Source organism: Stigmatopora nigra, chromosome 2, assembly GCF_051989575.1.
Source record: "Stigmatopora nigra isolate UIUO_SnigA chromosome 2, RoL_Snig_1.1, whole genome shotgun sequence".
NCBI classification, from domain to species: Eukaryota; Metazoa; Chordata; class Actinopteri; order Syngnathiformes; family Syngnathidae; genus Stigmatopora; species Stigmatopora nigra.
In genome coordinates this window covers 15,009,840-15,037,713 of record NC_135509.1, presented here as the reverse complement: position 1 = coordinate 15,037,713, position 27,874 = coordinate 15,009,840, and the positions used below count along the sequence as shown (strand labels likewise).

Below are 27,874 nucleotides of genomic sequence, written 5' to 3'. Positions count from 1 at the left end.
CCTCTTGGATTCGGATGGTTCCGATCAGATTCTGTTCTCAAGGGAAGCTGGATGTGTTTTTGCAAAACAAACAGAAAGGTAACGTGCAAACGGAGACGGCAGCCTTAGGTTGACGCCCCAAGTTTAGTCGAGTTTAAATTAGGAGAAACATTATGCTGCGCTCATGCCGGCCGCAATTTTTTTTCCTGTCGCGTGATTGGTTCTCGTATTATTAATTGTGGCTACGGAATTAAGAGAACAAAAAAAAATGAGCCGGGAAAGTCCCACTATTAGATTAATATGGCAATATTACGAGATTGAAGTCAATCGTCAATATATTACGAGAATTAAGGCATACATTCTAATATTGAGAGATTAAAGTAAATCTATTGCGAGAATTAAATCATACCTTCTCATATTGCGAGATTAAAGTTGTAGTTTTATGTTATGTGAATTAGAAGTCGTTTGGTTTTATAGACTGAGACTTTTGGCAATGTATCAAAAGAAAATTACTTTGAGTAAAATTTAGTTTTAAGTCATTTTTGGACAAGCGTTTTAACTTGACTGAAGTAAAATAGTACTTATTTTTCCGTTATGTGCACCAAATATTTTGGCGTGAATGCAAAACAAGGATTTAGCAAAGCGCTTTGTGGACGAAAATGACGAGAAGGATAACATTCATTTAATAAATAATGTAATTTGGCAGCATGCCACCTTAAATATGAAAGAAATGTCCAAATTCTATCAAGTCCTGGTGCTAAGTCCACATTTGTCTAGTTCTGCGCTACAAGAAGCGTTCAGTCTTTTTGCATGTAAAGTATAATAGCTGCTAGTTTTATCCCTAGCGTAAATTTTCATCATGTTTAGTCGGCTCTAAATTTGGAGTCCAGTTAGGTATGACTGTTGAGTCTAATCATGAAAGCTTTGCTAGAATCTAGTATGAATAACAAGTGCAAATTAAGTCTAGTCTGCTCAATGTCGTCGTTTAGTTAAGTCTGAGTTTGGATATTTCAGGGCTCTCCAAAGACGTTTTTATTTCTTCATTTATTTAGTCTTAAAATATTTTTCTTTATTTTCTCAGCTGCGTTTTCTTATTTTTTGCATCATTTACTGTTTTAAAGAAAAGTCCGGCATGGAGAATTTAAGAAAATGTTTCTTTAAATGTAATTTATTAGAGATTGTTACGCGAAAGTGACCATCATTCCTTTAAAGGTAAAACTATGATGCTGTTTTATGTTGGGAAATAGGAAAAAAAACAATAAGACCTCATTTCAAAAATTCATGCTTAAAAAGGAGAATTCTATTTTCTTTTAGATTTTTTTTCTTTTAAATCTAGCTCTTCAAATATGTTAGAATCTGTTACATATATACAATCAATTGCTGAACTTTTGACTCATTGAGGTTACTGTAAAGTTTGTATTATTTTCAATTGTTTGGCTGCTTATAGTTACAATGTTGTTTCTGCCGTGAAATAGTTTAAGAGAAAATATCTATATTATGACTTAAAATGCTTCAATTTGTTAGTGTCTGTTACAAAATCTACTACTCAAAACCTAATCGAACTTTGATTCTAGTCGGATTTGAGATGTTGTCTTGTTGAACTCCGACCTTGTTCTTGGTGGCTCTCTTAAAGTTAGCAGGCGCCCCGGTGGATTAGTGGTTTGCACGTTGGCCTCGCAGCTCTCAAATCCAGGCTGCTCTTCCGGTGTGGAATTTGCATGTTGGTGGGTTTTATCTGGGTATTCTGGTTTCCTCCCAAATTCCAAAAACATGCATGGTAGGCTGATTGGACACTCTAAATTTACCCTAGGTATGACTGTGAGTGTGAATGGTTGTTTGTCTCCTTGTGCCCTGCGATTGGCTGTCAACCAATGCAGGGTGTACCCCGCCTCTAGCCTGGTGTCAGCTGGGATAGGCTCCAGCACCCCCCGAAACCCCCTAAAAGTTAGCAATGATACGAATGAGGTTGGAAGTTCTCCAAGGAACTCTTCTGTAGATGCCACTAATGTAGCGCTTTTCATTATTAGTTTCTTTGTGTACTTATTAGTCTAGGATTTTTTTTCCATCTCTTCTGACCTGAGCTGGGCTCAAGATGAAGATGAGAAGTAGCAGCAAAACTGTTAGCATTCCACTCTTTGTGTTTTTGTGTCCTTATGTCTTAGCGGCCAATGGAGACTTCCGAGGTTTCACGCAATGTCTACTTTAGCTTGAATTGTTACAATGGCAACCTCGCTGGCGTTGACCACACTTTGCATGCTGATTAGTTATAGTTACCATGCTAGTTACTGGGCTTCTATGCAAGTTCTTGACGTCAATGCACTCCATCTGCCAGTTGGAACCTCACTTAGAAAAAAAATCAAATAAATATAGTCTTTCAAAGTTCATTTCAGTTCCTAAAGCATTTTCATTCATTCATTTTTTGAACTGCTTATCATCAGTTGGTCTCAGGGGTGCTGGAGCCCTTGGTCTTTTTAATTTAACAAAAGCCTTGCTATAATTGTTTTATTTTTTAACAAATAGCCATATTTTATAAGAAAAGCCTTAATATAGATGGTCATATTTTTAAATGAAAAATAGCCTGACTATACTTGGTCGTTTTTCCGACAAAAAAGCCTCTTTTTTTAATGGAAAAAAAGACCCTGCTATAATCTCTTTTTAAACAAATGTACATGATCATTTTTAAGAGCATTAGTACTATAAATTGTCTTTTTGTCCCCCACGAAAACCTTACCACAAATGATCTTTTTTAATGAAAAAAAGACCGTGCAATTTGATATCCTAATTTTACTTAAATTATAATAAAATATAGCACTGAATCAACTTCAATTTGAACAATTTATGAACACTTTCAACTTATGAACAAGCGTTTGGAACCTAACTAGTTTGTAAGTAGGGGAGTGTCTGTAACAGTATATATGGACAAAATATAATTAACATCAGTCTGATTCACATATTTCTTTTAAACCTTACGCTCATGATTTCCACACTTGTGTCATCACAAGCAAGTTACATTTTGTCGCAGTAAGCAAATAAAACAATTAAAAAAGCCTACCTGATCAAATCTTGTTGGCCTGTGTACATACACAAAAAAAAAGGTTTATGGCAGGGTAAAGTCTATCCGGCTCATAAAGTCAAGGTGATAGTTAAACCTGAAAAAGAAGCACAAGTAGAAACACCACAATGGACACCCAATGGATTTTCTTATTTCTCGCTATTCTGGCGAGTGCTAAAACAGAGGAGCGTGAGTAACTTCATCGACAAACTATTTGGGTTGTTTGTGTTTCTGTTATGACTTTTGATTTGAAAGTAAAAAACATACGTTTTGCGTGTTTGTCATAATCATGTTTAAAACTAAAGTAATTGTAAGCATAATCTTAATACAATATTAGAAAAAAAATAGATTTTTGTTGTGTGTATGATCACTCTTACGGGAAAAAGGTCAATGAAAAAAGTAAAAATGAATAATATTTATATCAAGCAAATAGGGTGAAAGCTGATGAAATGAACTGTATTTAAACCGGAATATTTCTCAGGAGAGAATTAAAATAACTTGAAAATTTTAACATCAACGAAAAATTGCAGGAGTAAATACAATTTTCTTGTAAATACTAATGTTTTGTCTAAAAGCATGACTTTTTCTTTAAAAAATGAAACGTTGGACTCAAAAAGGAGAGGAAGCACAAGTACTAAGTTGCGCAACCTGGAACTCTCTCAAAGCTTTTCCATTGGCTTATAAAAGTAGCAACTAGTTTTATACCTTTGAAGGGGTCAAACGGGCAGAAAATGTACTGTGTGGATATCTGACTTCAATTTAAAAAAAACTGTTAAAAAGGTTTTGCATCTTTGTTTCTGTATTCAAAACAAGGAAATGAAAATAAACTAGAAAATATATATTTTTTATTCTACAGTGTTTTTCTATCATATTATTTATACTCTCTAAAAACACATATTGTGCATTTTTACCATTAGGAATGTTCTAAAATACAACTTTTTTCCTTCAAATTAAATTCAATAATTGTTTTATTCATTAATTTTCCATCCAGCCTGTCCTCACAAGGGCTTCTGGGGTGCTGGAGCCTATCCCAGCCAACAATGGGCACCAGGTTAGGGACACCTACAATTGGTGGTTAGCAGACCCTCTTTTAAGTTAAAAAAAATATGTATATATATGTATAAAAAATTTTTTTAAACAAACCTAACTTAAGAATACAAATAAATAAATAAAAAGATTTTGTTCTCCATGAATAAAAAAAAGAAACATGTTTTTCTCTTAAAATAGAAATAGACATTTTTCCCCCTGTAACCTAAATTTTGAATCCAAACAAGTTACCCTTTTTACCCAAAATAATGAGAATAAATGATTCTAAGCTACTCGCCACTTTCAGTTTGTAGCGCCCGTGAAACCGTGGAGGTGGTCGAGAACAACGCCGTGGGGGACCTGGTGGAGACCATCATCTTGGCGGAGGGCGTCACAGCCTCTCTGATCGAGCCTACCGGCTCTTTCATTCTGATTGGCGATCGGCTACTAGCCAATGAGGTTCTGGACTTTGAGGTAAGGTCCCACTTGACGGGATAAAGTGGGCTTCCATCTCAACTTTTTTTGCCTTTCTTTACAGACCAGCCAAACACATGTGGTCCGTGTTCGTTGCGGTAAGGATGACCCTAATATCTCACCGGTAAGATGTCATTATCACTTGTCAAATACAAATGAAAATAATGATATTTAATATGCAGACTGTTTAATGTAAAGTCATATTTTATGGCTGCAGTTGAAAGCAGAAATGTACAGTAAATATGTTGTATAAAGACATGTATGTTCCCTCTAACTTTGGAAATAATTTTAGTTTATAGTTTTAGGTGAATTAAGATCACCAAAACGATTATTTATTTATTACCTATTTCTTGATTATTTATTTTATTATTAATATGTTCATTTTTTGGTTATTTTTGCACTTCTCTACTTATGTTTTTAACTACTTATGTTGAATTATGTTGACTACTTATTTATTTTTTAAATCTTTATTGACTAATTGTTATTAGTTATTGATTATATATTTGTCGTGGTGAAGCTCTATATCTTATTATACTTGTATAATGACAATGAAAGCATTCAATTCAATATGCTGAAGGCCAGAAAATTGTGCGAAAGTTTTATGAAATAATTTAATTAATTTAAGTATTTGCTGCCTTTAAACTGCCTGACTGAAAACTTTTTTCAGGTCTTCCATTTCGATTTTGTGGCAAACTGAGATCAGGCCAAAGATTCAGACCACTCCTAAATTTGACTTCATTACCACTTTGGCAATATGCATCGGGTCATTAACCATTTGGAAGACTTAATCTTCCAAAAAAAAAGCATATATTTTATATAGCATATGCATCTTCTAGTTTCCATTGTACCGAACTGTACATAAAGTATAGATACGAGATTTGTGGATATCCCATAAATAGCGTGTGGTTGAAAACAATTGTTTAAAATAAGTTAATCACTGTTATTTTTTTTTCAGCTAAGCCGTGTCATCGTAGTGATTGTGCTGAATGTGAACGACAACCCCCCTGTCTTTGACAAGAACACTTACCAGATTGGCGTAAACGAAGTAAGAACTTCCAAAAATCTTATCGGAAAACTAACGCTGACTAAATTGCTATTTGCAATTTTAGCTGCTACGAGAGGGGACGCTTCTTGATACATTTCCTGCCACGGACCGCGATCCCGACACTACGCTTTACTACACTCTGACATCAGCAACGGTGCATTCTTTTAGTCTTCAGTCAATTAACTGATTACTTCGTCTAAACCTATTTTTCTTTTTAGGATTACTTCAAACTGCAGTCATCGGAAAACCCACAATTGGTCATCAACAACATTATGGACTATGACAAGGTCCAAAACGTTCAGCTGGTCTTGCGGGCTCAAGTGAGGACATTTTACAGTTTTCAATTTCACTTTTAGGTGCAGACTATCTTCCCAAAATAATTTTGGTGGGTTCATTATGAATGAAATACAATGCTGTTCAATGTAAATAGACGGTTGCAGAGAATTGCCACCACTCACCAGCTAAATATTTTTTGGGGGGTACTACCAGTTTGGCATAGACTGGCGAAAACATAATTGACTGAAAAACAGTTGGAGTAATGAACAGTAAGGCATGGATGTCCAAACCCGTCCTCAATGGCCGCAATGGGTGCAGATTTTCACCAATCCAGTGTTTTGAAACTGTAATCACTTAATGGCAGTACAGTTCTGCTGGTTCCAGAAGAATCCTCATTGGTTGATTAGTTGAAACAAAAACCTGCACCCCCTGCAGCCCTTTGTGCTATAGTTTGGACACCCCTGCAGTAAGGCCTTCTCCGTGTAGACCAGGGGTCTCAAACGGGTCCTCAAAGGGTGGTAGTGGCAGGTACAGGTTTTTATTCAAACCAAACAAGAGGACACCTTTCACAATGGTAATCGGTCAATTGCAGTCAGGTGCTAATTGTTTTAGAAGACGCCTCATTTGTTAAACGGATCGTAGGAACAAAGACCAGGACCTTCGGAAATCAGTTTAAGACCTCTGGTGTTGACTATTCTGACCTGGAAGTGCCTCCACCGAATTGTGTTTTCTTTATTCCCAAAAGGACACGCCATTGTCAGGATCAGATGGTGAGGTGTCATTCACCGGCACTGCCACCATTGAAGTCACTGTCCTCGACGTGGACAACAGACCGCCATGGTTCATTCCCTGCAAGAAATACGAAGTAGCTGGCGCAGTCATCTGCCAGAACACTGGATATAGTAGCATGGTCAAACTCAACGAAATGCAGGTGAATAATCTTCAGTAAGATTCCATTTCTTCTGGTAACCAAAGTGACGAATCGTCTTGGTCGATGTTTGCCAACGTAGCCTCAGACTTGCTTTAAATTTGTTTTTACTTCTGTACATGAAGTTCTGAATTTAACTGTACGTTCACTTCTAATTTGATTTCCCCTTTATACCAGGCAGAACCTTTAACGCTGACACCATTTCCACTTCACGCCATTGACGGAGACGTTGGGATCAATGAAGCCATAAAATATTCCTTCCTGGGGGGTAAATTGACTCCATTCTAAATTGGTTTCCTTCCTATCCTATGTGATGCTCTGGGCTTAACTCACTGTTGTCTCTAGCAGGAAACGAGGACGGCCTGTTCCAAATCAACGAAAACACTGGCGACATCAACGTTCTAAGAGAAGTCGACGTGTTAGGAAACATCAGCCTGACAATTCTGGTGAATTCCTTTAACTCTGTTTAGAAATAAATGTTAATTAAAAAAAACTGTCAACAATTTAAATTAGTCAAGACTTGCATCTCAGAAATTGACCCCCTTTGTTCGTGTCTTGTAGGCTGCCCAAACACCGACCAGTTCTCAGTTTGCTACCACTAGCCTCACGATTAGTGTTGTAGTACAAAGCAACCATAAACCAAAATTTGAGAGGCCAAGTTACCAGAGCGTGGTCTCGTCGGTGGGTGCAATGGCTACAGACCCAGACAACGATGATGAGCCACTTCAGATTGAAGCCTTAGACGAGGATTACGCCAGCATGGAGGTAAAACAATTATTTTGGATTTTCTAAATCCAAATCACTTGTATGGGCTGCGCAAGACGATCCAAAACTAACTCCAAATATTCTTCCACCAGGGTAAAAACCCTCACATTGTGTATCGAATCATCGGTAGCAACGACTTCTCCATTATTCAAGGTTACCTTTTCATGACTAAGGATCTCCCGGATGACACGTTATCTCTGCAAGTGGGTTAATCAACTAGAGCCAAGTCAGACAGCAAGTCAACCAATCCTTTGGCTAAACTCAGATCTTACTCCACAGGTGGAGGCAGAGGACACATCCAATAAAGAGAAGGCAACAGCAGAGCTCTCAGTGAAGGTGAAAATGGGTAAGGCAAAAAAGCTCTCACACAGAATTTTAAGTACTAAACTTGACATGATATCCACGTAACTTAACTTGCCGTACAAATTGTTTTAACGTAGTTAAAAACCACCATTTTCAAATGTCACGTTGATTAAAAACAATCAATATGCAAAATGAAATCCCCATAGGCCACTTACTGAAGTACCTTGTCATTTCTACTTAAGAAAAAGGTTTTAGTTGTAAACTGAACATGTAAACCAATCTTGCATAGAACATTAATATTTCAATTTTTCTCTAATAGTTATGACATGACCAACATCAAAAACGTTGAATTGCTTCTCCGTCCAAAGCCTTGCTTAAGTTCATGGTCTCCTTTAAAGAGCTGCCAGAAATTGCTGGCTTTGATTGATGGAAAGAATAGTTGTACGTCAAACCTTTTAGCACCAAAATATATTAAACCCATGTAAGTGTGAGTTGAGCTTTTACCGAACAAAATGTCACTTATATTTACTTTCCTTTTCAACTGGGGAATTAACTTCCTGAACATGAGATGTCGGTGGAAAACTCTCAGTACATTTAACACTGACCTTAAACCTTTTTAACTGAATAGAACAGATGTTTTTCCTAGTGGAGATTTTTTTTACCCATTCATTTAATTATAGTTCACATCATTTATTGCCTCTGGAAAACATTGAGTATGAATGGTACTAAACCAATAAACCTGCCCTACCTTGCCTTATCAATGCCACCTATCTGTTTCGTGGCATTAATCCCATTTGGGGTGGAATATGAGCTAGCATTCCGTGGGTCAGAAAAATCTGCTGAACTCAGACATCACAAAGTGTCTTCTTCAAGTCAAATACTTGAAGAGAAATTATCAGTTCTTTCTTCAGAGTACATAGTCAAGACTGACTCTGGGAACTTACTTTGGTACGGTTATGGGCCAATTGAAAGATCAAGAGTCTCTGTGGACTATTATAACGTTGCTGCCAATATAAGAGAATGAGTGCGGGATGGAGTGAGTCGATGAAGGAAGCAACAGTGAAGGGATGGATTCTTAGGATGGAATTAAAAGCTGCTATGTTGTATGCGTTGGAGATAGTAGCAATGAAGAAAACGGGAGACGAAGCTAAGAGCAGTAAAGTTGCTGGTATTTACTTGGAGTGATGAAGATGAAAAGGAAAAAGATCAGGAATGATCTCATTAGATGGCCAGCACAGGGGAATGAAACTAGTAGAGAGCACAATACACAAAAGAAATACAGGACCCAGGGACAAGCTAGTGGAGTATGAAAAATTGTTAGATTCTTCTATTAAGAAAAGAAGATATGGAACAAGTAGAGGACTCAAAGAAGGCAGAGTACATTCCAGTGGAATAGACATACGTGGGAGGAGACCTGTGGTACTCACTGTTTGATCATCAGTCGTTAGCAGAGCCTCCAGCAAAGAGCAAGACTAACTTATGATTCTGGGACAAAGGTGAACCCTCTACCCTAAGCTTCACATCTGCTCTCCTCTCAGGTCAAACCACCACGGCATTACCGTTGAGCACCACCGAGAGTGTGACCAGCTTCCCAACCACTGACGGCAGAACTACGGCTGAAGCCACCAGTGACCCTGCTACCACCGCAGAGATCAGAACCACTGAACCAACAAAGTCCACCACCAACCCCACTACTGAGAGCAGCACCTCAACTGTGATCCCCACAATCAGCGAAAGTGTCACTTCGGCCACAACTGAATCGTGGATGACCTCAATGTTCACTGACAGTCCCACCAGCACTGCGGAACCTGACACAGGTGGTGATTGGCTTTGTCTTGCTCATTGCCATCTGGCTAGTCAGAGAGGTTTGCCCTCTGTGTGACTACAAGTACTTCATTCACCAGACTTCCATGTTAGACAGAGTGGGTCAGAAATCTGTATCTCTCCAAAAATCTACAGAAAGTGATCGATTGAAGAGAATACAAAGCACCACACAATTTCTCCATCTTCTAGTTACAGATTAAAGTTCACATATCTTATTTGATCCTAAATAAAGTAACTATAAACATTCATTTTCCAACACCGTGCAACCAGAATGTTGTAGGTCAGTGAAGGTTCAACTCAACTTTGTAGATTTGTAACAATTATCATTGACTTCATGTTTGTTTCTTCCAGAGAAAGTGCCTATTCCACCGGGCACTTTTGGACCAGTGGACATGGCGGCACTCGGTGCGACTCTGGGCGTTCTTCTCTTCATTTGCGTGGTGGTCATCGGAGTGCTCGCTTGTCGCCTCCAGAAGGGAAAAGCTGACTGGGAAAAGATCCATGAAGCTAGCATTTTCCGAAGCTCCGTGAGTGTCTCTCAAACTATGCTTGACTTGGTTTTGTAGTAGGGACAAATCTGACTTTGACAGGCAGTGTTATAAAAGATATTTCCATCTTGTTTGTCCAAAATTCACCCACGTGTACCACTTGAAATGGCTTTGTCTTTACAGCTGGGCCAGGATTTAGGTGGTGAAAAGCAGGGCATCCAGTACACTAATGAAGCTTTCCAGCATGACGATGATGATGACAGCGTAGGTCCTGCAAGCCCATATGTCACCAAAGTGGAAGAGGGGCCTTCGGACAATTTGGTCTTCAAGTCCAACGTGACAGCATTGGGCTCTCTCCTGGAAGGTGATGATATTAGCCAAACCAGTTCCGACAAGGACAAGGAGGTGAAGCCCATCCTGACCAAAGAGCGGCGCTTGGAGGAAGGCTACAAGGCTGTTTGGTTCAAGAAAGACATTGACCCAAATGCCAAGGAGGAGGTGGTCATCATTCCCGACAGGAGAGAAGACGATAGCGAGGATGAAGATGAAGACGGACCCGCTAAACCCTCAAAAGTGGCCTTTACTGAATCTGACATGGACAGTGGACTAGGAGTGAAGTTGGAGGAAGCAGCAGAGGATTCAGATGGTGATAACAACTTGAAGTTCAACCTCTGAGGAGGCATTGTTGGAAGTCATAAAACTGGGTGAGTTTGCCTTATCGCACAAACAGAACTATCAATGAGCTACGCCTAAAGTTAGGTAATTGTCATCGGATCGTCATTTTAACAGCTTCCAGGTGAAAAGATTATATGATCAAAAAACAGTGCACATGGATTTGTTATGGTTTGTTATTGTAAATTTGAGGTTGCAAAGTTCACTGTCGTAAAAACAAATTAAGGGTTGACAAGACCAATCATTTACAGTGATACAGTCGATGGCTACAATATAGTCAAAGATAAAAGTACATTTGAGGGGTTTAGCTCGTGTAATGTGCCATACGAATCAAATTGTTGAATGAATACAGAATGATTATGTCGTTAGTAATTAAATATGAACAGATGCTGGTACACTGAGTATGTTAAATCTAAGTATATAGAGTTTATCTTTACAAGTTGTTTAGTTTACAATGAAATAATATTATACAATGAGCCTTGCAAGTACAACTAATGAGTCACATGTACAGGTATAGCATTTTTGTATCTAAATGGCCAGAAATACTGCATGTAACAAATGTGTGGAGTTTTTATCATTTTTACATGACACTAATTCCATGTCAAAATATTCTATCGATTGCCAAAGTAAACAACCAGATTAAGGTTCACAGTTAAAGTATGTATGGATATAAAATTACGATGTTTGCGGATGATTTGAGAAAATTTCTGTAATATATAAATTACAACAATATGAAAAGGTGTGCTTACGCTTTAGTCTTTTGCAGAGGTTGTTACTTTACCACAATCTTAATAATAAAATATCATATCAGTAGAAAACAATCTGGCAATGTCACAGTAAATAGGAATTTAGTTTTTGATTCAATTGTTATGAATAACTTTGATTTTTTAAAATCGTAAATATTTGAAATTAAGTAAACAAATAAATTTGTATGTATCAATACAATTGTTTAATTAGTTTACATGTAAATATCTGGAGTTTCTAAGGACTACCTATAAGTGAATGTTTCTCAGTTATGTCTAAATAAAACAGACATATATGTAATATCTGAAATTACAAGAAACATTTTGTTTCCGAGCTGCCTGATGGAGTAGACTGTAAAGGTTCACTCGCCTGACTTTGGTGCGGTTAGGCGTGGGTTCAATTCCCGCTGTTGGTGGTATGATTCTGAGTGTGCATAGTTGTTTGTTTCCTACAGCTGACTGGTGACCAATCTAGGGAGTAGTCTGCCTTTTGACGAAGTCAGCTGGGATAGGCTCCGGCAACCTCCGCAAACCTTACGAGGATCCGAGGTATGGAAGATGAATGAATGAGTTAATGTTATTAAAAGTTAGATGCTGCAGTAAAACCCTATTTGACAAAATCAAAGCAAAGGTGATTATTCTTACCATCATGACTTTATGGTGTATTCCCATTCTTATTTAAAAAAAGAGAAAACATACAAAAAGTACTGCATTTTAGTTTTCTTTTACAATGGCAGAATAGACAACTTTCAGCTACCTTCACCTCTACAGACAGACTAATGGTACTACTACAACCCCAAAAAACTTGACAGTGCAATGTTTTAACGATTGAGTGTGCTTTATATAAGTAAAAAAAAAAAAGATCAAATAGAAATTATACATCTCATTTTAGAAACGATAAAAATCAAGCCATCTGTACAAGCGCAAATTGTAAAACCATCAGAAGAATTTAAAGAATTTGGTGATACACAAAGGCGATAATCTGCAGTACTAAAATAACAATCAAAAGTTGAGACAAAAATCCTGAAGCATTGATATGATTTTTGCACTTGGTACCTTTTTGGTTCAACATTAAATGAAAGTGATAACATCCAGACTGACATGTGGTCATCAGGTGTTCATCTAAATGGGTGCATTTTAGGATATTTTAAAAGACTCTGTTAAACATCATGACAAAAAAAGTTGTGTACATTTTATCCGTTCATTTTGACTTTTCAGTTCGCCAATTATTACCTCGCCGTAACAGAGATGCAGCAGCGTAGAGTGACTGACTACGTCTCCGGGGTAGAAGTTGCCTCCATGACAACTGCAAGATTGCGCTGAGCAACAATAGTGTTGTAGACTTCGTCCGTGTTGGCCATAGCTCCGAACACCATCGACTGAAGAATCAAACAAAAAGACAAGAAATATTTATTAAGAAGCAAATGTAGGCAATAAATGTGAGGTCATCAAAAATAGTCTATAATACAGTGAGAAATTTTTTTTGATCATGAATACATTTATAATATTTTAATAATTACCCTTAGTGCTTATTTAACAGAATGCGTTTGAAAATTGTTTTAATGAATAGTTTGACCTATTTATATTCATACTGATGCTTTTAAATACTTCGTCATTTTACCCGCTTTACTAACAGTTTATGAATTATTATTAATAGGCTTATTAACAGAAAATAATGATATTTATCATATACAATAATCATAAATGAAAATTTAAAAAAATATACAAAGTGTAAGTATATTTGTTTTGCACATTTAAGAATAAAATTAAACTAAACTTGAGATAATTTATGATAATACTATTTCGAATTAATAATACATTTTGATTTCATCTTGAACCATTTTTTTTTAAATGCCTTTCATTATTTGGATTAATATCAATGGCACTGGATGAATGAAAGGAAAAAAGGAAGTGCGGCTTTTAGGGGAAATTGACATAATAAAGGCAGCAACTAACGTATATGCTTAATTGGCAGACCATACATTGTCCAAACATGGACGAGCACTTTTCACCTTCTGAGTGGATGGCGTCGTTATGGATATGCCCATCCCAAATCCAGGTAACTTGGACAAGGCATTGTACTGCAAGATGATAAAGATGCATTGAAATAATGTTCTTTTGTAAGAAAAAAATGAGTAGAAGAAGAGCCAGCACCATCTGAATGTTTTTGATTTCCACCAGTCTGATGACTTTGTCCCTTTTGGAGGAAGATGAGCGAGAACACTCGAAGCACAAATAGCTGAGGACGAGAGGGGTAAAAAGGTCACTTTGCCGCGCCACACTGGTTTGTCATGAGCAATGGTCAGGTGTGCCGCGGGAAATTTCAAGAAGTCGTACAATGTAATATCCAATGAGAAAAATGAATATGCATATAACGAGATTAAAATTGAACTATCATTCGAAGCGGAAGTTGTTCAGGGTCTGCAGAAATCAACTTTTGGTGACATTAGGTCAGTCTAAAAAAAAATCAGATTTCGGAATAATTTTGGAGGTTTCTGAGATTCCTGCCGATAAAACTTTGATGAGAATGACTATTGTTAATAGAGGCGACATAGTTTTAAATAAAAAAAATCTTCCAATGGTGGTGTCTGTTGAGATTTCCAATGCAAAAAGTGTGCTGCAGCTCAAAAAGGGTTGGGAAACACTGCACTAGAGATGGAGCAATATGGGTTTTTCAGGACCGATACCAAATATAATAACTGATATTTAGAACCAATACTGATTTGGGGAAAAAGTGTAAAAATATGTGTGAGATGGAAGAGGTGTGGCTGCATCTGATGTTAAATAACCCCGTTTTAAATGGATTTCTTTATATTGGAATTAAGAAAATTAATATTTTTTAAAAAAGGCCAATACCAATATATGTCAAATGTCCAAATATCGGCGCCGATAACCAGTCAAACTATAATGTTTATCAAAGCATGTACGACATACTTAGTAGTGACGTAGAGAACGCCGTTCCGGATGTAGTCAGCTGGCGTCTTTTTGTCACGGTTGAGGAGGCAACAGTGCCAGCCATTCATGCACACTACACAACAAATAACATTTTATCCAGGCTGTAATACCACAAAAAAAGAATGTTTCCATTCAGTTTACCTGGCAGGGGGCATTCACTCTCGGGTAGGTTGAAGACTTTGTGGAATGTGCCTCGCTTGGTGCTGTAGTTTCGAATTGTTCCACCATCCTCGACTCCATTAAGCAACTGAATTGCAAACAGATAATGTAAACAATATTGTGTGACAAAGCCAGAGGATTTATGTCAACTAACGTATTATCTGGACTATAAGTCGCACTGTTCACACTTTGGTTGGGCCTACAACTGATACTGATTTATGTACGTCTTTTTTCACCACCCGGCAACTTATTTTGTCTTTAGGCTATACTTATTAAAAAAAAACTTAATATGTTACTTGATCTGGGGGTTATTTTGTCTGATTTTCTCTATTTTACCATTACCTTAACCTATAAATGTTTGAGCTGTTTCTGATAAATTAAAAAAACTGCCCCCTTTAAAATACAACTTGTCCTCCATTGCGACTAATATTTTCTTGTCTTTCTTTAAATAATGCAATTACGATTCAAGAGATAGTAATGAGTGGGGAGATGTCTTTTCGAAACATTCTTCAACTTTGGGATATTATGCATAGGTATGGGAGGTCTCCCTCTGCCGCTTAAACTACTGGTAAGTAGCATGGATAAATGATAGACAATTCAATCATGACAGAAGAATGAAAAAAACATTTACGTGAACAACATTTTTTCTTTCATATGCCTATAACTGTAACATTTAATAAGTACACTTCCTGATAATTGGACTTGTATTTTTGTATTGGGATGAAAACATGTAGTATGGTGGAATGAATAGTATTTCAGTTTTTCAATTATCGCGGCCATGTCTGGTCTACATTATCTGCATAATTCGAGGGATTACTGTAATCACTATATCGGCTAAAATGGGCTCCTTTTTTGTCATAACAGAAACCGATTAGAAGCTGGACGGTTTACAAACCCTTCTGCTAGGTGATGAGTTAACTTGCTTCGTCATCTGGATGTCTGTGGGCAGACTTGTCCAGATGATGTGCACCGTGTCATAACGCTGACGCAGTTTGGGGCAACTCTTGAAGATGAAATTGATGATGAAGAACTTGACGCCCACAAACACACCTGAGAGGAACAATAACATGTAAGTGTTCCGGTTGACTGACTTACAATCGCTATGTAATATTGTGCCATGTTTACTATATTACGGTGAGTTATGCGACTCAGTTATCAACCCAATTTGTACCTTTAAAAATATTGTGATGTAATTTCTAAGTAGTGGTTAGTGTTCTGGTAGTTTAGTAGTTATGTCGGTGTTCCAGGAAGTAACAGAAGAGTGAAATGAATACAAAATAATATCATACCAATGATGAATCCGCATAGTTGGTAAGGAAGTAGGCAGGAAGCAATGAAGGACACCCACAGAGCCACATAGAGTTTCTTTGTCAACTGAGGCTCCACCCACATGAAGAGACTACATGCAAAAGTCAATTGAAACATGAACTTGAAGGAAAAGAACAATCGAACAGACAATCTTACTTCTTTATCTTCTCCAGGATGTCGGCCATCTTCCCAAAGACATTCTGTCAAGGAGAAGAGCAAACACAATTAGTCCGTTTCTGTATTGAACACTAGTTGCCAGAACACAAAGATGGTAGTGAAGCCACCTGAGCTCTCTGGGCCACGTGCACAACTAGCTGGAACTTCTTTGACATTGTCAGTTCTTCTCTGGGAGGCTCCTGTACAAGATGGAGAATGGGAACATCTGTAATTCTTCTCGTCAAATTCACACTAACAAACACAACCTATGTACAAAATTAGACCCATATAATTGCACAAATATACAATCAAACATGCAACCAAATATACTGTATTCTACCACCTACGCTTACACTACACACATTTTTTATTTTAAGTAAAGTAAGGCTTTTTTAAAAATATATCACCATGTATAATATGGCTTTGTTTTTAAAATGACCATTTATAATAAGTCTCTTTTTTAAGACCTTTCTATATATTTGTAGTCAAGACCTTCCAATAATGAACAAAATAAAGTGTGACTGATTCGTGATATAGAGGTTAACTCACGTGATTCCCATGTAAGAGGCTGGGGTTCGATTCCCAGATGGGAAACATTTTCCCTTAGTTGTTTCTATATAGTTGTAGTCAAGACTTTCCATTAATGACAAAAGAAAGTGTGGCCAAATTGTGGCGTAGAGGTTAAGTCACTTGACTCCAATGTGGGAGACCTGGGTTCAAATCCCGGTTGGGACACATTTTCATTTAGTTGTTTCTGTGTTCTTGCAATCAAGACACTCAAATGATTACAAAGGAAACTGTAGCTACTTGGTGGCGTAGTGGTTAACTCACTGGAATCCTGTCTGGGAGACCTGGGTTCGATTCCCGGTTGGGACACTTTTTCACTTAATTGTTTCCATGGACTTCTTGTCAAGACACAAATGATTACTAAGAAAAGTGTAGCCACTTGGTGGCGCAGAGGTTAGTGCACTGGACTCCCACCTGGGAGACCTGGGTTCGCTTCCCGCTGTCGCCCTTTGGTTGATCACTACACCATGTAGGTCAGTAAATGGAATAAGAAGAAAAAGAAAGAAAAATCTTTTTAATTTATATTAAACACTTAGTCATACTTTTCAGCAAAAGGTTATATTCCGAACTGCCTTCGGCAGTTCGGAAGACAGTTGAAGGACCTGTATGTGCGAAAGGCGTTCTCGGGTCGGCCTTCGGCCGACCCTCGACCGCTTGCTTGGTCAGTGAACCGCCGACACCGGGAAGCGAACTCACGTTCTCTCGGTGCAAAGGCGAGTGTGCAACCCACTACACCAACTCGTGCCCCACTTATACATGGGTGTTGAAACGTTTTATCCAAGGAAATGGGGTGAAACACTTAGTCATTTTTTTCACAAAATGCTTCAGCCACTACTGAAGACTTATACACTTAAACACTTAGGCATTAGAACTTATTCTTTTAACTGAATAATATTGGGAAAATCTTTGCCTGCACTGGGATTTGAACCCAGGACCACAGGGGTGGTAGACTGATGACTTATCCACTGGGCCACCACCCGGTGAGATAAAGTGGTAGTACTTATACTTTTACCTCTTTCATTTATCTGAAACACTTAGTCATTTTTTTGACTAAATGTTTCATCTACCACTGAATACTTATTCAGTTAGACACTTAGACATTAATACTTATTCTTTTAACTGAATAATATTTGGAAAATATTTGCCTGCACTGGGATTTGAACCTAGGACCACAGGGGTGGTAGACTGATGACTTAGCCACTGGGCCACTACCCTGTGAGAGAAAGTAGTAATACTTATGCTTTTATCTCATTCATTTACCTGAATAATATTTGGAAAATCTTTGCAGGCACTGGGATTTGAACCATGGACCACAGAGGTGAAAGGCTGATGACCTAGCCACTGGGCCACTACCCTGTGAGAGAAGGTAGTAATACTTTTATCTTATTCCTTTACCTGAATAATATTGGGAAAATATTTGCATGTTCTAGGATTCGAACCAATGACCATAGATGTGGAGGACTGAAGACTTATCCACTGGGCCACCACACCGTGAGAGTATGGAATAGTACTTATACTTTTGTCTCTTTCATTTACTTGAATGATATTGGGAAAACTTTGCAAGCACTAGGATTTGAATCCAAGACCAATGAAGTGGGATACTGATGACTTATCCACTGGGCCACCACTCCACAGAATGAGATAGTAGTATGTATTTGTTGTATGTGTTGTTTGTTGTACCTGAATGATATTGGGAAAAACATTGCAAGCACTAGGATTTGAACCCAAGACCAAAGAAGTGGGATACTGATGACTTATCCACTGGGCCACCACTCCTCAGAACAAGATAGTAGTATTTGTTGTTTTGCTTCTTTTCACTCCCAGATCCCACTTATGTACTTTATGGTACCTTTCAGTGGGAAAAGTCAGGTAAGCAGAGCAAACCAGGATTTGAACCCAGGTCCACAGAGGTGGGAGGCCAATGACTTATTCACTGGACCACAGGCTCCCAAAAGTAAGCAGTGGTATTTATTGTTTTGTTTGTGTGAAGTTGCTTAAAACAGGAGTCTTAATATAATGTGCATGTCTAAAGAACATCCTGTCTATAATCTATGTCTTAATCTCAAGCTCTTCCATGATGTCTATAATATCTTCTCAACTCGCCTCAGTGTTCAACTGTTGTATTTTTCCATGATGCCTATAATCTCAACTTCTGTACTTTTCCATGACATCATGCTGAAATTTAATAAAGGCATCCTTCACCTTGAAAAGAGAAGGGAGTACGACCGAGGGCGAGTTACCACCTCGCGCCTCAACCTCTCTTCCTTAAAATATAACAGTCTCTGCCTCGTTTTTCCTTTGTGCACGGTTGGTAATTACATTGATCTGTTACTTCAAACCCAACAGTTTGTTACAACTATTAGTATAGTAAGGCTTTTTTTCGGAAAAAAAAATGACGTAGTATAGTAAGGCTTTTTATCGCAGAAAACGGCATAGTATAGTAAGGCTTTTTTTATGCGAAAAAACGACATAGTATAGTAAGGCTTTTTATCGCAGAAAACGACTTAGTATAGTAAGGCTTTTTATTGCCAAAAACGCCATAGTATAGTAAGGCTTTTTGTCGTCGCCAAAAACGACATAGTATAGTAAGGCTTTTTTTCATAAAAAAATGACAAAGTATAGTAAGGCTTTTTTTTGTTAAAAAGTGACATAGTAGAGTAAGGCTTTTTCCGTAAAAAACAACATAGTATAGTAAGGCTTTTTATCGCCAAAAACGACATAGTATAGTAAGGCTTTTTGTCGTCGCCAAAAATGACATAGTATAGTAAGGGACCACAGAGATGGCAGACTGGTAATAATAGTGGGAAAATCTTTGCAAGCACTAGGACTTGAACCCAAGACCAAAGAGGTGGAAGACTGATGACTGATCCACTGGGCCACCACTCTACAGGATTATGCAGTAGTATTTGTTTTTTTGTCTCTTTCCACTCCCAGATCATACTTAGTACTTTATGGTACCTTCAAGTGGGAAAAGTTAGGTAACCAGAGCAAAGCAAGATTTGAACCCAGGTCCACAGAGGTGGGAGGTCAATGACTTAGTTTGATGAGTAGTATTTATTGTTTTGCCTGTTACAACTACCGTGTTCTCTCGCTTCAGCTATCGCGGACTCAGAGCTTCGCAGATTTTTGGGAAAAAAATAATAATACAAATATTACATTGAAACAACATTTTACAGTTGTTTTTGTTATAACATGAATTTCACTCTCTCTATCCGTATTCTATATGGTGTAGTGTAAACAGGGGGGGTAAAAAATAAAATAAAATAAAAATAAATATTTTTTTTTGGGAATTAAATTCAAATTAAGCATTTTTGAAGGGGAATCCCTACTTCGCGCAAATTCACTTGTCACGGGTGGTCCCGGTCCCCATTAACCGCGATAACCGGGGGAACACTGTATATATGTAAACTCTCATCCATAACATACACAAATGCAGCTACCCACACATAAATACATGTATGGTGAAAACATAGAAACTAACAATCTTCTTACCACAGGATCAGACACTTGTGGAACAATACACCACTGGATCCTCCAGCCCCTGAGATTGAACGATTGGAACACCATTGTGACATTGTTTTTTTTTTTTTGTTACATTGCTTTTTTTGTGATTGGCTGAGAGGAATGGGCGTGGTCTCACCTGGCAATGAGGTAGTTCAAAGAGAGGCGGAGAACAGCCAGGAACAGGAACATGGAGATAGTCCAACCCCGCCACGTAGCGTACATGTAAATCTGCCAGCGACAAAAACGCAAACAAATGGCAAAGATTTAGCATTAAGCATGGAGATAGCGTTTAAGCTTCCAAATGTTAGGCTCACTGTGAAGGCGATGGCTGTGGTGTACACGGAGTACCAGCTGGACAAGGCCGAGAGGTCTTGCAGAAAGATTGTGATGGGTCTCAGTCCCTTTTCTGCAAAACATTGTGGCCTTAACAACACTGGGTGAAAGAAGTGGGAAACTAACATCATTTCAAAGCAGAGGAATGAAAAGAGTCAAACGATTGGACGTCTATCATCGTCAACAGCACTCAAGAATCAAAGTTAAATATGTGGAGCCGGGTGAAAAAAATCATTTTCAATATTCCTGCTTTAATTCTTTAATATTTTCTGCTGATTCCCTAAAATGGACATTGACCAGGGTCAAAGTTCACATAAAGTTCTTAACCAGTTAGGGACGGGCAATGTGTTTTTCTCAGCACTCTTACAAAACTGAGTAGAAAATTTGCAAAGTAAAAATGACTCACTGAACCGCCTCATGTTTTCTGTCAGCCTATGAAGGAGTGAAAATGGAATGATTATGAAATATTAAGAAAATGTATACAGTATTACTTTTCAAAATCCAAATGTCACCTTCTGGCACTAAGCTGCTCATCCGGCTCAGGCGTCTCCTCCTCCCGATGCAATTGAAAGTCATTAAAGTCGACACCCAAGTAGTGGAAAAGCAACTTTTGGGCGCGATTGTATGTATCCACTTTTCCAGTAGTGACATCATTAAGGGGTGGAGCTTTTGGAGTGACAAACGATGATGCGTCAGATCTGAAAAAATGATTGACAATTTTTTTTTTTTTAAATTCAATCCCTGATATCAGATAACCAAAGCTACATTAAATTTGGTTGGCCTACACAGACCCACAAAAATGAAACTGTGATTAAAATAAATAGGAATAATTTTGGTTTGAAGCTGATTTTTCCAAGATCCCTGGCTTAAATGTATATTTATATGAAAATGTATTCCCTGGTCACATAAAATTTGGAAAACATGTATCATGAGTTCACTCACAAAATTCTCAAGAAGCCACATCAACGATACATGAAACTTTGGAACATCTATGAAAATTAAGCCTTTAAACTTGAAGCTAAGTTAACTTAGTCAAGTGGAGTTTGACATTTGTCGATCATCAGTATGAATAGCGAATGAAAGTTTGTAGAAGCAATATCCAAAAACACACGAGTCTTGTCATTTTTTGGGGTGAAATGGATGGGGATCTCTTTAAAATCAGTCTTGATCCTGACCTGCCATTTAAGATGTCATTTAGCTTTGTCTCCAGTTCAATGTTCTTGCAGCGTTCTTGATCCAGCTCCTGTCGCAGATCGTCCATGCCAGGCTCTTTCTCTCTTGTTTTCTTTAGCTCCTCCTCTGTAAAATGTAGTAATGTACAATATACAGCAGAAAAAAAATATAAAAAATCAATACTCACGCAAGAAGTATTTCTCTAACAAACCGATCTGGTCTTTCATTTCATTCAAATCAGTTTTAGGTTCATCCGAAGCAGCTGTAGAAGGTATTGCTGAAAAAAACTGAATTAACAAATAACACGTCAAGTCAAATCACCATGCAACAAAATTATTTGTGCAATTAAAAAAATACATGTCTGATGTTGGATTTAAAGCATGTTGGTCAAGTTCAGTATAAAATTGTCAAAAAGTTTGTATTTTTCAGTGGGATTGTGGGGAAAAAAATTCTATTTTTTCTTTGTTAATTAATTCCATATCAATTTTCTAAACTGATTACATTCATTTAAAAAAGGACATTCATTTTCTGAACCGCTTATCCTCACATGGGTTGCAAGTGGTGCTGGAAGCTATCCCAGCTAATTCCAGGCACCGGGCAGAGTACACCCAGAATTGGTGGGCAGCCAATTGCAACCATTTAGGCTCAAACTCATACAAAGCAGCAATTTGTGTTCAACTATCTTATTACCCTGCATGTTTTTGGGATTGTGGGGGAAACCAGTAATATTTGTAGCCATGTGCAACAGGGATTATTACTCTTATGCCGCATTTTTGAAACATCACTAACATTAGCATAGTGAGTTGTGTGTTCCATTTGGCACCTCTTCGCTGCATTCTGTATCTGACGTGTCGGGCGACTCCCACTCTTCCACTATTCCATCCCGCTTGTGGCCCCAATGTCGAATTCGGCTGAGACGCTTCCGCATGGTGCAGCCGTGTGGAACAACTCTGCCAAGACCTCTCTGCTCACTGTCTGCTTGGACGTGAGCAACAGGGGGTCCTGAAAAAAAAAGTTTAACATTAGGACGGAACTAGACGGAAGAGACTCTTTATTAGGTGATCCAAAGAGTTATATCCTGAGTCCACATTAATTGTGTGAATGTTGGCAGCATAAACTCTCCTATCAACTTTTGTTGCCTTCATTTAAAATACACTATATTCATTTATTGGTCATTTTGGAATTAGGTAGGATAAGTGTCCCCAACTCTGGTTCTCGAGGGACCCTATCACGCTACCCAGTCTTTTTGCCATATGTCCAAAGTTTGATAACGATTCTGATTATTTGATTAAGGTGTATGATGGAGGGAGACATCGAAAACAGACTGGATAGGGACTCGAGAGTTCGGCACCCCTGGCATGGTGGTTTCACAAGTGATAGTGATCTGCAACTAAGTGAACTTTTCACAGCATTTACAGATGAACAAAATTAGATGCCGTCAGCATCTGCTGTGGTGTATTTAATACACAAAAAAAACTAAAGAACATGAGTTTTCACAACTATGTGGAAGAAATCACTGTTGGCTGTTTATTCCACAGACTAATATTTACACATTTCCAGAAATGTCAGTTCCAGAAACTTGTTTCTAATATGGCTCCAATACCCTCTTTAACATCTCTTTACACAAAGAATAATTAATCAAAGATGAAGAAGCTACAATATCAGCTACATATGAATTGCCATGTATGAATATTGCTCCTCATATTTTGACCCTCAGTTAGAAAATAACAACTTTACACGCCATTCCACCCCTTAAAACAGTGTCAATAAAAAAACGGTACAAGTAAGTGTACCTAAAACTGTGCCCGCTGATGGTGGCTGATAGCCAATCACGTTGCTGCTCGCTCATAATGGACACACCTGGAGTGAAGAATGTTGGACAAAGCCAAACAAGTCGTTTCTTCGAAGCACACTTGTCTGCTTTAAATCTCAGGATCGGGCCTCCAACTAGTCTCCCTGTCAACTAGGAGGTTTTCGATTCGGCTTTTCTTTGGGCGAAAGCTCGGTTGTGGCAAAAGTTTGGCGACGTGGAGACAAGAAAAAGACCAGTCTAACTAGTTTCGCTGTCAACCATCACGCCCGTTCGGAGGCGCGGCTATGGTCTTATAGGGCGAGTGACGTCATTGCCAAACTTCTTAAACTGTTGATTTATTTTTCTCTCTGTAACTGAAATTAAATATCATCATCATTCCATATTAAAATATACGTTGCTAATGTTTTTTAAATAGTAACACGTTTTTATTCTTTGCCAATAGGTGGTGGTATTGAATAGCAAATGTGATTGGTCAACGCCCATCACGAAGAGAAAGAAAACAAGGTGGAAAAAGATAAAGCCGGAAGAGAACTTTTGTGATCATAGAGCAACTTTTCTTATTAACTTTCCGAAATCCAAATGTGTTGTATTTGTAAACATTGAGTGGGTGCATTTTTTTAAATAATTGCATTATTTTTTGCCCTACTTTTGCTGAAAACAAGCGGAGATGGTCTCCACCATTGCGAACGTTGACGTGAAGCAGGTGAGAAATCCTAAAAAGAAAACAACAACAACAAACATGTGACCAAACTTCATTTGAAAAATAAGTATTTCCTTTCTCGTGATGTATTGGATAAAGCAGAATTCTATGATCATGCATGCGATTACAAGAAATCTTTCTGGATTTTATTTCCCCTTTCAGATGTTATATTGTAGATAAATTATGCAAATCCACTTCAGACCTGCTATTTTTTAACATTGCATATTAATTCTAAAAACCTGATATTCTAAATGTTGTATTTTGTAGAAAATTTTGCTCTCGAATTGTCCTATAAAGCTGCTATATTTGCAGGGGTGCTGGAGCCTATCCCAGATAACTGTGGTCAGGAGGTGGGGTATAACCTGAACGGTTCACCAGCCAATCACAGTGCACATATAGACAACCTTTCACACAATCGTTCTGTAAAAAAATAGTCCTTCAAAATGTTGACACATTTTTTGAGAGGAAAACCAAAAATTCCAAACTTTACATTTCTTAAATTTTTGCTTTCAAATCAAACTAAGGTTAATTAAATATCAAATAATTGTGTTGTTGATGTTTTTAGAAAGATTCTAGCCAAGCGCTGGTCATTGCCATCTCATGCTCGGCGGTATTGGAGGACACTGACGAAGATGATGGCAAAGACCAAAGTTTGGGTGCGGCCCTTCCATTGTTGGAGGTAGGTGCAACCAAAAGGAATTTTGCAAAAAGCAAAATTTATATTTCTGCTCTTTTAAAATGATTATTTAGGCCCTGCAGACTGTGAACCGACATCTCGTGGCGGCAAATTCTGCCGAGTCGCTGCTTTTTGATGTGCTTCTGGTAACCACAGACGAGCGTCAGCAGCAGAGTGCTCGCATCGTGAGCAGCACTAAACATCACGGTACGCCCTGAGCATTCACTTGATCCAAATGAATCCACTCTTTTCAAGTGCCAAAGTATTATGCTATTAAAAAGTTCCATTCATTCAATGCAAAAAAATACGAATATAAACTGATGATGCTTCAGTTACTGTTTTGGTCAGTTACATGTCAGAAAATTGTCTGATCATTGTTTTCCGATGTAAAACTCCAAGACGTATTTTAAGTGATTGTTTTCATGTTTCTGGAGGATCAGCAGAATCTGAAAATGTTTACTGTTGAAGGACTGAAATTCCAAGGTTTAAACAATGATGTTAACTGCATCTCTGAACGATTGATCATCTATCAAAGTACAGTTGTTGGATAAACTAGTTCTTCTCTGTTGTTAGTGTAAGTATAGTGCAATTGAGCAAGTATAACAAGTAACAATTTATTCAAATTAATATGCCCCTTCTTGGTAGTTGTCACCTTTTGTGTTTTGTATTTGATGTTGCAGGCCTAGAGGTGAGCCGCTTCTGTTTTTCGGGAAGGGAGGATTTTGTGGAGAGTTTACTCGAAAATCAAGTTCAGCTCTTCTTGACCGCGGAACCAAAGGAAGCGGCGCAGGCTTTGCAAAAAGGTGCGTAAAGCTGCCAGTGGTGCAAGCAAATCACATTGTTATTACCTTATTAATTAAGAAATTGGACTTCAGAAATACGGGAAAGAAATTTTTAGAACTTTTAGAAGCTTGCAAAACTACAAGATCCCTATTGTTTTTGCAGGTATTCTGTCAGCACTGTTGGGCCATCAAAGTTGGTCGAGCCCATCCGAGCAGCTTCGTGTATTGTTTTGCGACAAGGACGTCATCACAACAACACCAGCCAATCTCGCGCCAGCCACTCAGGTAACAATAACTAGAGCAAGGCCACCAACTCCAGTCCTGGAGGGCCCCTATCCACTCTGTTTTCCAAAGGTTTCTGCCCACACAATCCTGATACATGTGCAAACTCTTCCCAGAAAAATTGAAGTTACGGATAAGGAATGAGCTATCATAGGCTGTACATTGTACAATACAGTGTACATAAATGATTAAATACATACATTTTATAAGTGTACATATTTGTAAAAGTGGGCAATCTGGCAGATGGGTGGTTAGCGCGTCCGCCTCACAGTTCTGGGGTCCTGGGTTCAAATCTAGGTTGGTCCACATGTGTTGAGTTTGCATGTTCTCCCTGGGCTTGCGTGGGTTTTCTCTGGGTACACCGGTTTCCTCCCACATTCCAAAAAATGCATAGTAGGCTGGTTGGACACTCTAAACTGCCCATAGGTATGAGTGAGAGGGTGTGATTGGATGGCCGCCAATTTATTATGTCCCCAGCCTCGTGCCTGAAGACAGCTAGGATAGGCTCCAGCACCCCCTAGGGAGGATAAAGGGGTTAACAAAATGAATATTTGTAAAAGTACATAAAAAGGTGTTTGTAAGAGGCTAACCTGCTAACATTGCTCCATGTTTGAACAAATCCTAACAGCGTTTCTGGTCCCAGTTGGGCGCAATGCGGGAACGTTTCGGTGTCCTGGACAGTCCCGTGAGTATTTTGGTGATGACAGCACACGGCGGACGCCAAAGGTTAGGCGACACATTGGTGACGCTTCGCTCCCATGGCGTGAATGCCGACGAAGCCCACTGCCTTGCCGGGGCCCCTCAGGGGCCGGTCTTGGACTTGCTGCGGCCTCATTTTCTGCTTGGTGGAGGCGACCTGAAGTGATAATGTCAATGTTGCTCAGTATCTTTACTGCATTTTCACCATTTTTATAAATGGGGTCATAGCTGCTTGGGTTTGATTTTCTTCAATGAACTGTACCTGTTTTGAGGCCAATATTTTAGTCTTAATTTAATAGAGTTTTGCCCTTGTTATTGTTGATGCGATGTAATAAAATCCCAAAGAGTTGTATTACTTTATCATTTCCTTTGTGAGTGTTTGTGTATATACACACCATTGGTTTTGTTACTCTTATTCAACTGAATGAATAATATATAAAGCAAAATAACATTTTAACAGGAATACATTTAATACCATTAAAATTCCAATAAGTGAGGCCATTGTATATTTTACTCAGGGAATTTCATCTTTATTTTCTGACCTCGATGACTCCCATTTCTTTTGTGAGTGTTTGTATATAAACACACCCTTGGTCAAAAGTTATGTTACTCTTATTCATCTGAATGAATAACATAAAGCAAAATGAAATTTCAATAAGAATACATTTAAAACCATTAAAATTCCAATGAGTGTGGCCATTGTATATTTTACTCAGGGAATTTCATCTTTATTTTCTGGCCTTTCCTCCGCTTCTAGTTGAACTGAAAGGGGGGTGGGCAAACTATTCCACTAAAGGGCCGCAGTTGGTGGAGGTTTTTAATTCCAACCCATAAAGAGAACACCTTGTCACCAATCTGGTGTCCTACAATTGCAATCATTGGATTGCAGTAAGGTGCTTCTTGTTTTCTGCAGAAATCTTATTGGTTACAGTGTCTTTCCTGGATCGGTTGCAACTAAAAACTAAACTGCCCCTAGATTTGAGGGTGAGCGTGAATGGTTGTCCGTCTCCTTGTGCCCTGAGATTGTCTGTCCACCGATTTAGGGTGTCCCCCAGCTGGTGCCCGAAGTCAGCTGGGATTGGCTACAGCACCACCCGCGACCCCTGTGAGCCTAAGCGGCGCATAAATTGAATGAATGGGGGATAGAATAGGATCAAATTGATGCACGAATAGAATGTAAGGAGACTTAAGT

At 38.4% G+C, this 27,874-nt stretch overlaps 3 protein-coding genes across 7 annotated transcripts; 2 read left to right on the top strand and 1 right to left on the bottom strand.

The window, feature by feature from the left end:
* LOC144214634 (cadherin-related family member 5-like) lies at positions 1–11,891 on the top strand. 2 transcript variants are annotated; one of them, XM_077743195.1, is made up of 15 exons: positions 1–78; positions 4,365–4,531; positions 4,596–4,655; positions 5,487–5,576; positions 5,641–5,730; positions 5,795–5,896; positions 6,598–6,783; positions 6,958–7,048; positions 7,126–7,226; positions 7,342–7,545; positions 7,638–7,748; positions 7,825–7,891; positions 9,387–9,665; positions 10,024–10,199; positions 10,344–11,891. In XM_077743195.1, the coding sequence occupies exons 1-15, from the start codon at positions 15–17 to the stop codon at positions 10,833–10,835; spliced, it is 2,280 nt and encodes a 759-aa protein (XP_077599321.1). In that variant the 5' UTR covers positions 1–14; the 3' UTR covers positions 10,836–11,891. The 2 variants fall into 2 exon arrangements, with proteins under 2 accessions (XP_077599321.1, XP_077599329.1); XM_077743203.1 differs by lacking the exon at positions 9,387–9,665.
* On the bottom strand, positions 11,057–23,789 carry LOC144214651 (GRAM domain-containing protein 4-like). Of its 4 annotated transcripts, XR_013330266.1 has the most exons (20): positions 23,524–23,789; positions 22,554–22,732; positions 21,918–22,017; positions 21,733–21,856; positions 21,070–21,255; positions 20,964–20,989; positions 20,539–20,630; positions 20,361–20,452; positions 20,213–20,261; positions 16,282–16,353; positions 16,154–16,197; positions 15,979–16,088; positions 15,585–15,739; positions 14,672–14,777; positions 14,510–14,603; positions 13,730–13,814; positions 13,588–13,656; positions 12,809–12,954; positions 12,221–12,248; positions 11,057–12,108 (listed from the first exon to the last, which is right to left on the bottom strand). XR_013330266.1 is itself a non-coding variant. In XM_077743239.1 (19 exons), exons 2-18 carry the CDS (start codon positions 22,656–22,658, stop codon positions 12,847–12,849), a joined length of 1,617 nt encoding a protein of 538 aa, XP_077599365.1. In that variant the 5' UTR covers positions 22,659–22,732; positions 23,524–23,789; the 3' UTR covers positions 11,057–12,108; positions 12,809–12,846. The 4 variants fall into 4 exon arrangements, 3 of the variants coding, with proteins under 3 accessions (XP_077599365.1, XP_077599345.1, XP_077599352.1); XM_077743239.1 differs by lacking the exon at positions 12,221–12,248; XM_077743219.1 differs by lacking the exons at positions 11,057–12,108; positions 12,221–12,248 and having other exon boundaries at positions 12,276–12,954.
* A 236-nt stretch (positions 23,790–24,025) lies between these two features.
* Positions 24,026–26,985, top strand: LOC144187929 (cytosolic 5'-nucleotidase 1A-like). Its single transcript, XM_077710652.1, has 6 exons — positions 24,026–24,246; positions 24,809–24,922; positions 24,994–25,126; positions 25,600–25,722; positions 25,865–25,986; positions 26,612–26,985. The coding sequence occupies exons 1-6, from the start codon at positions 24,211–24,213 to the stop codon at positions 26,846–26,848; spliced, it is 765 nt and encodes a 254-aa protein (XP_077566778.1). The 5' UTR covers positions 24,026–24,210; the 3' UTR covers positions 26,849–26,985.
* The last annotated feature ends 889 nt before the right edge of the window (positions 26,986–27,874 follow it).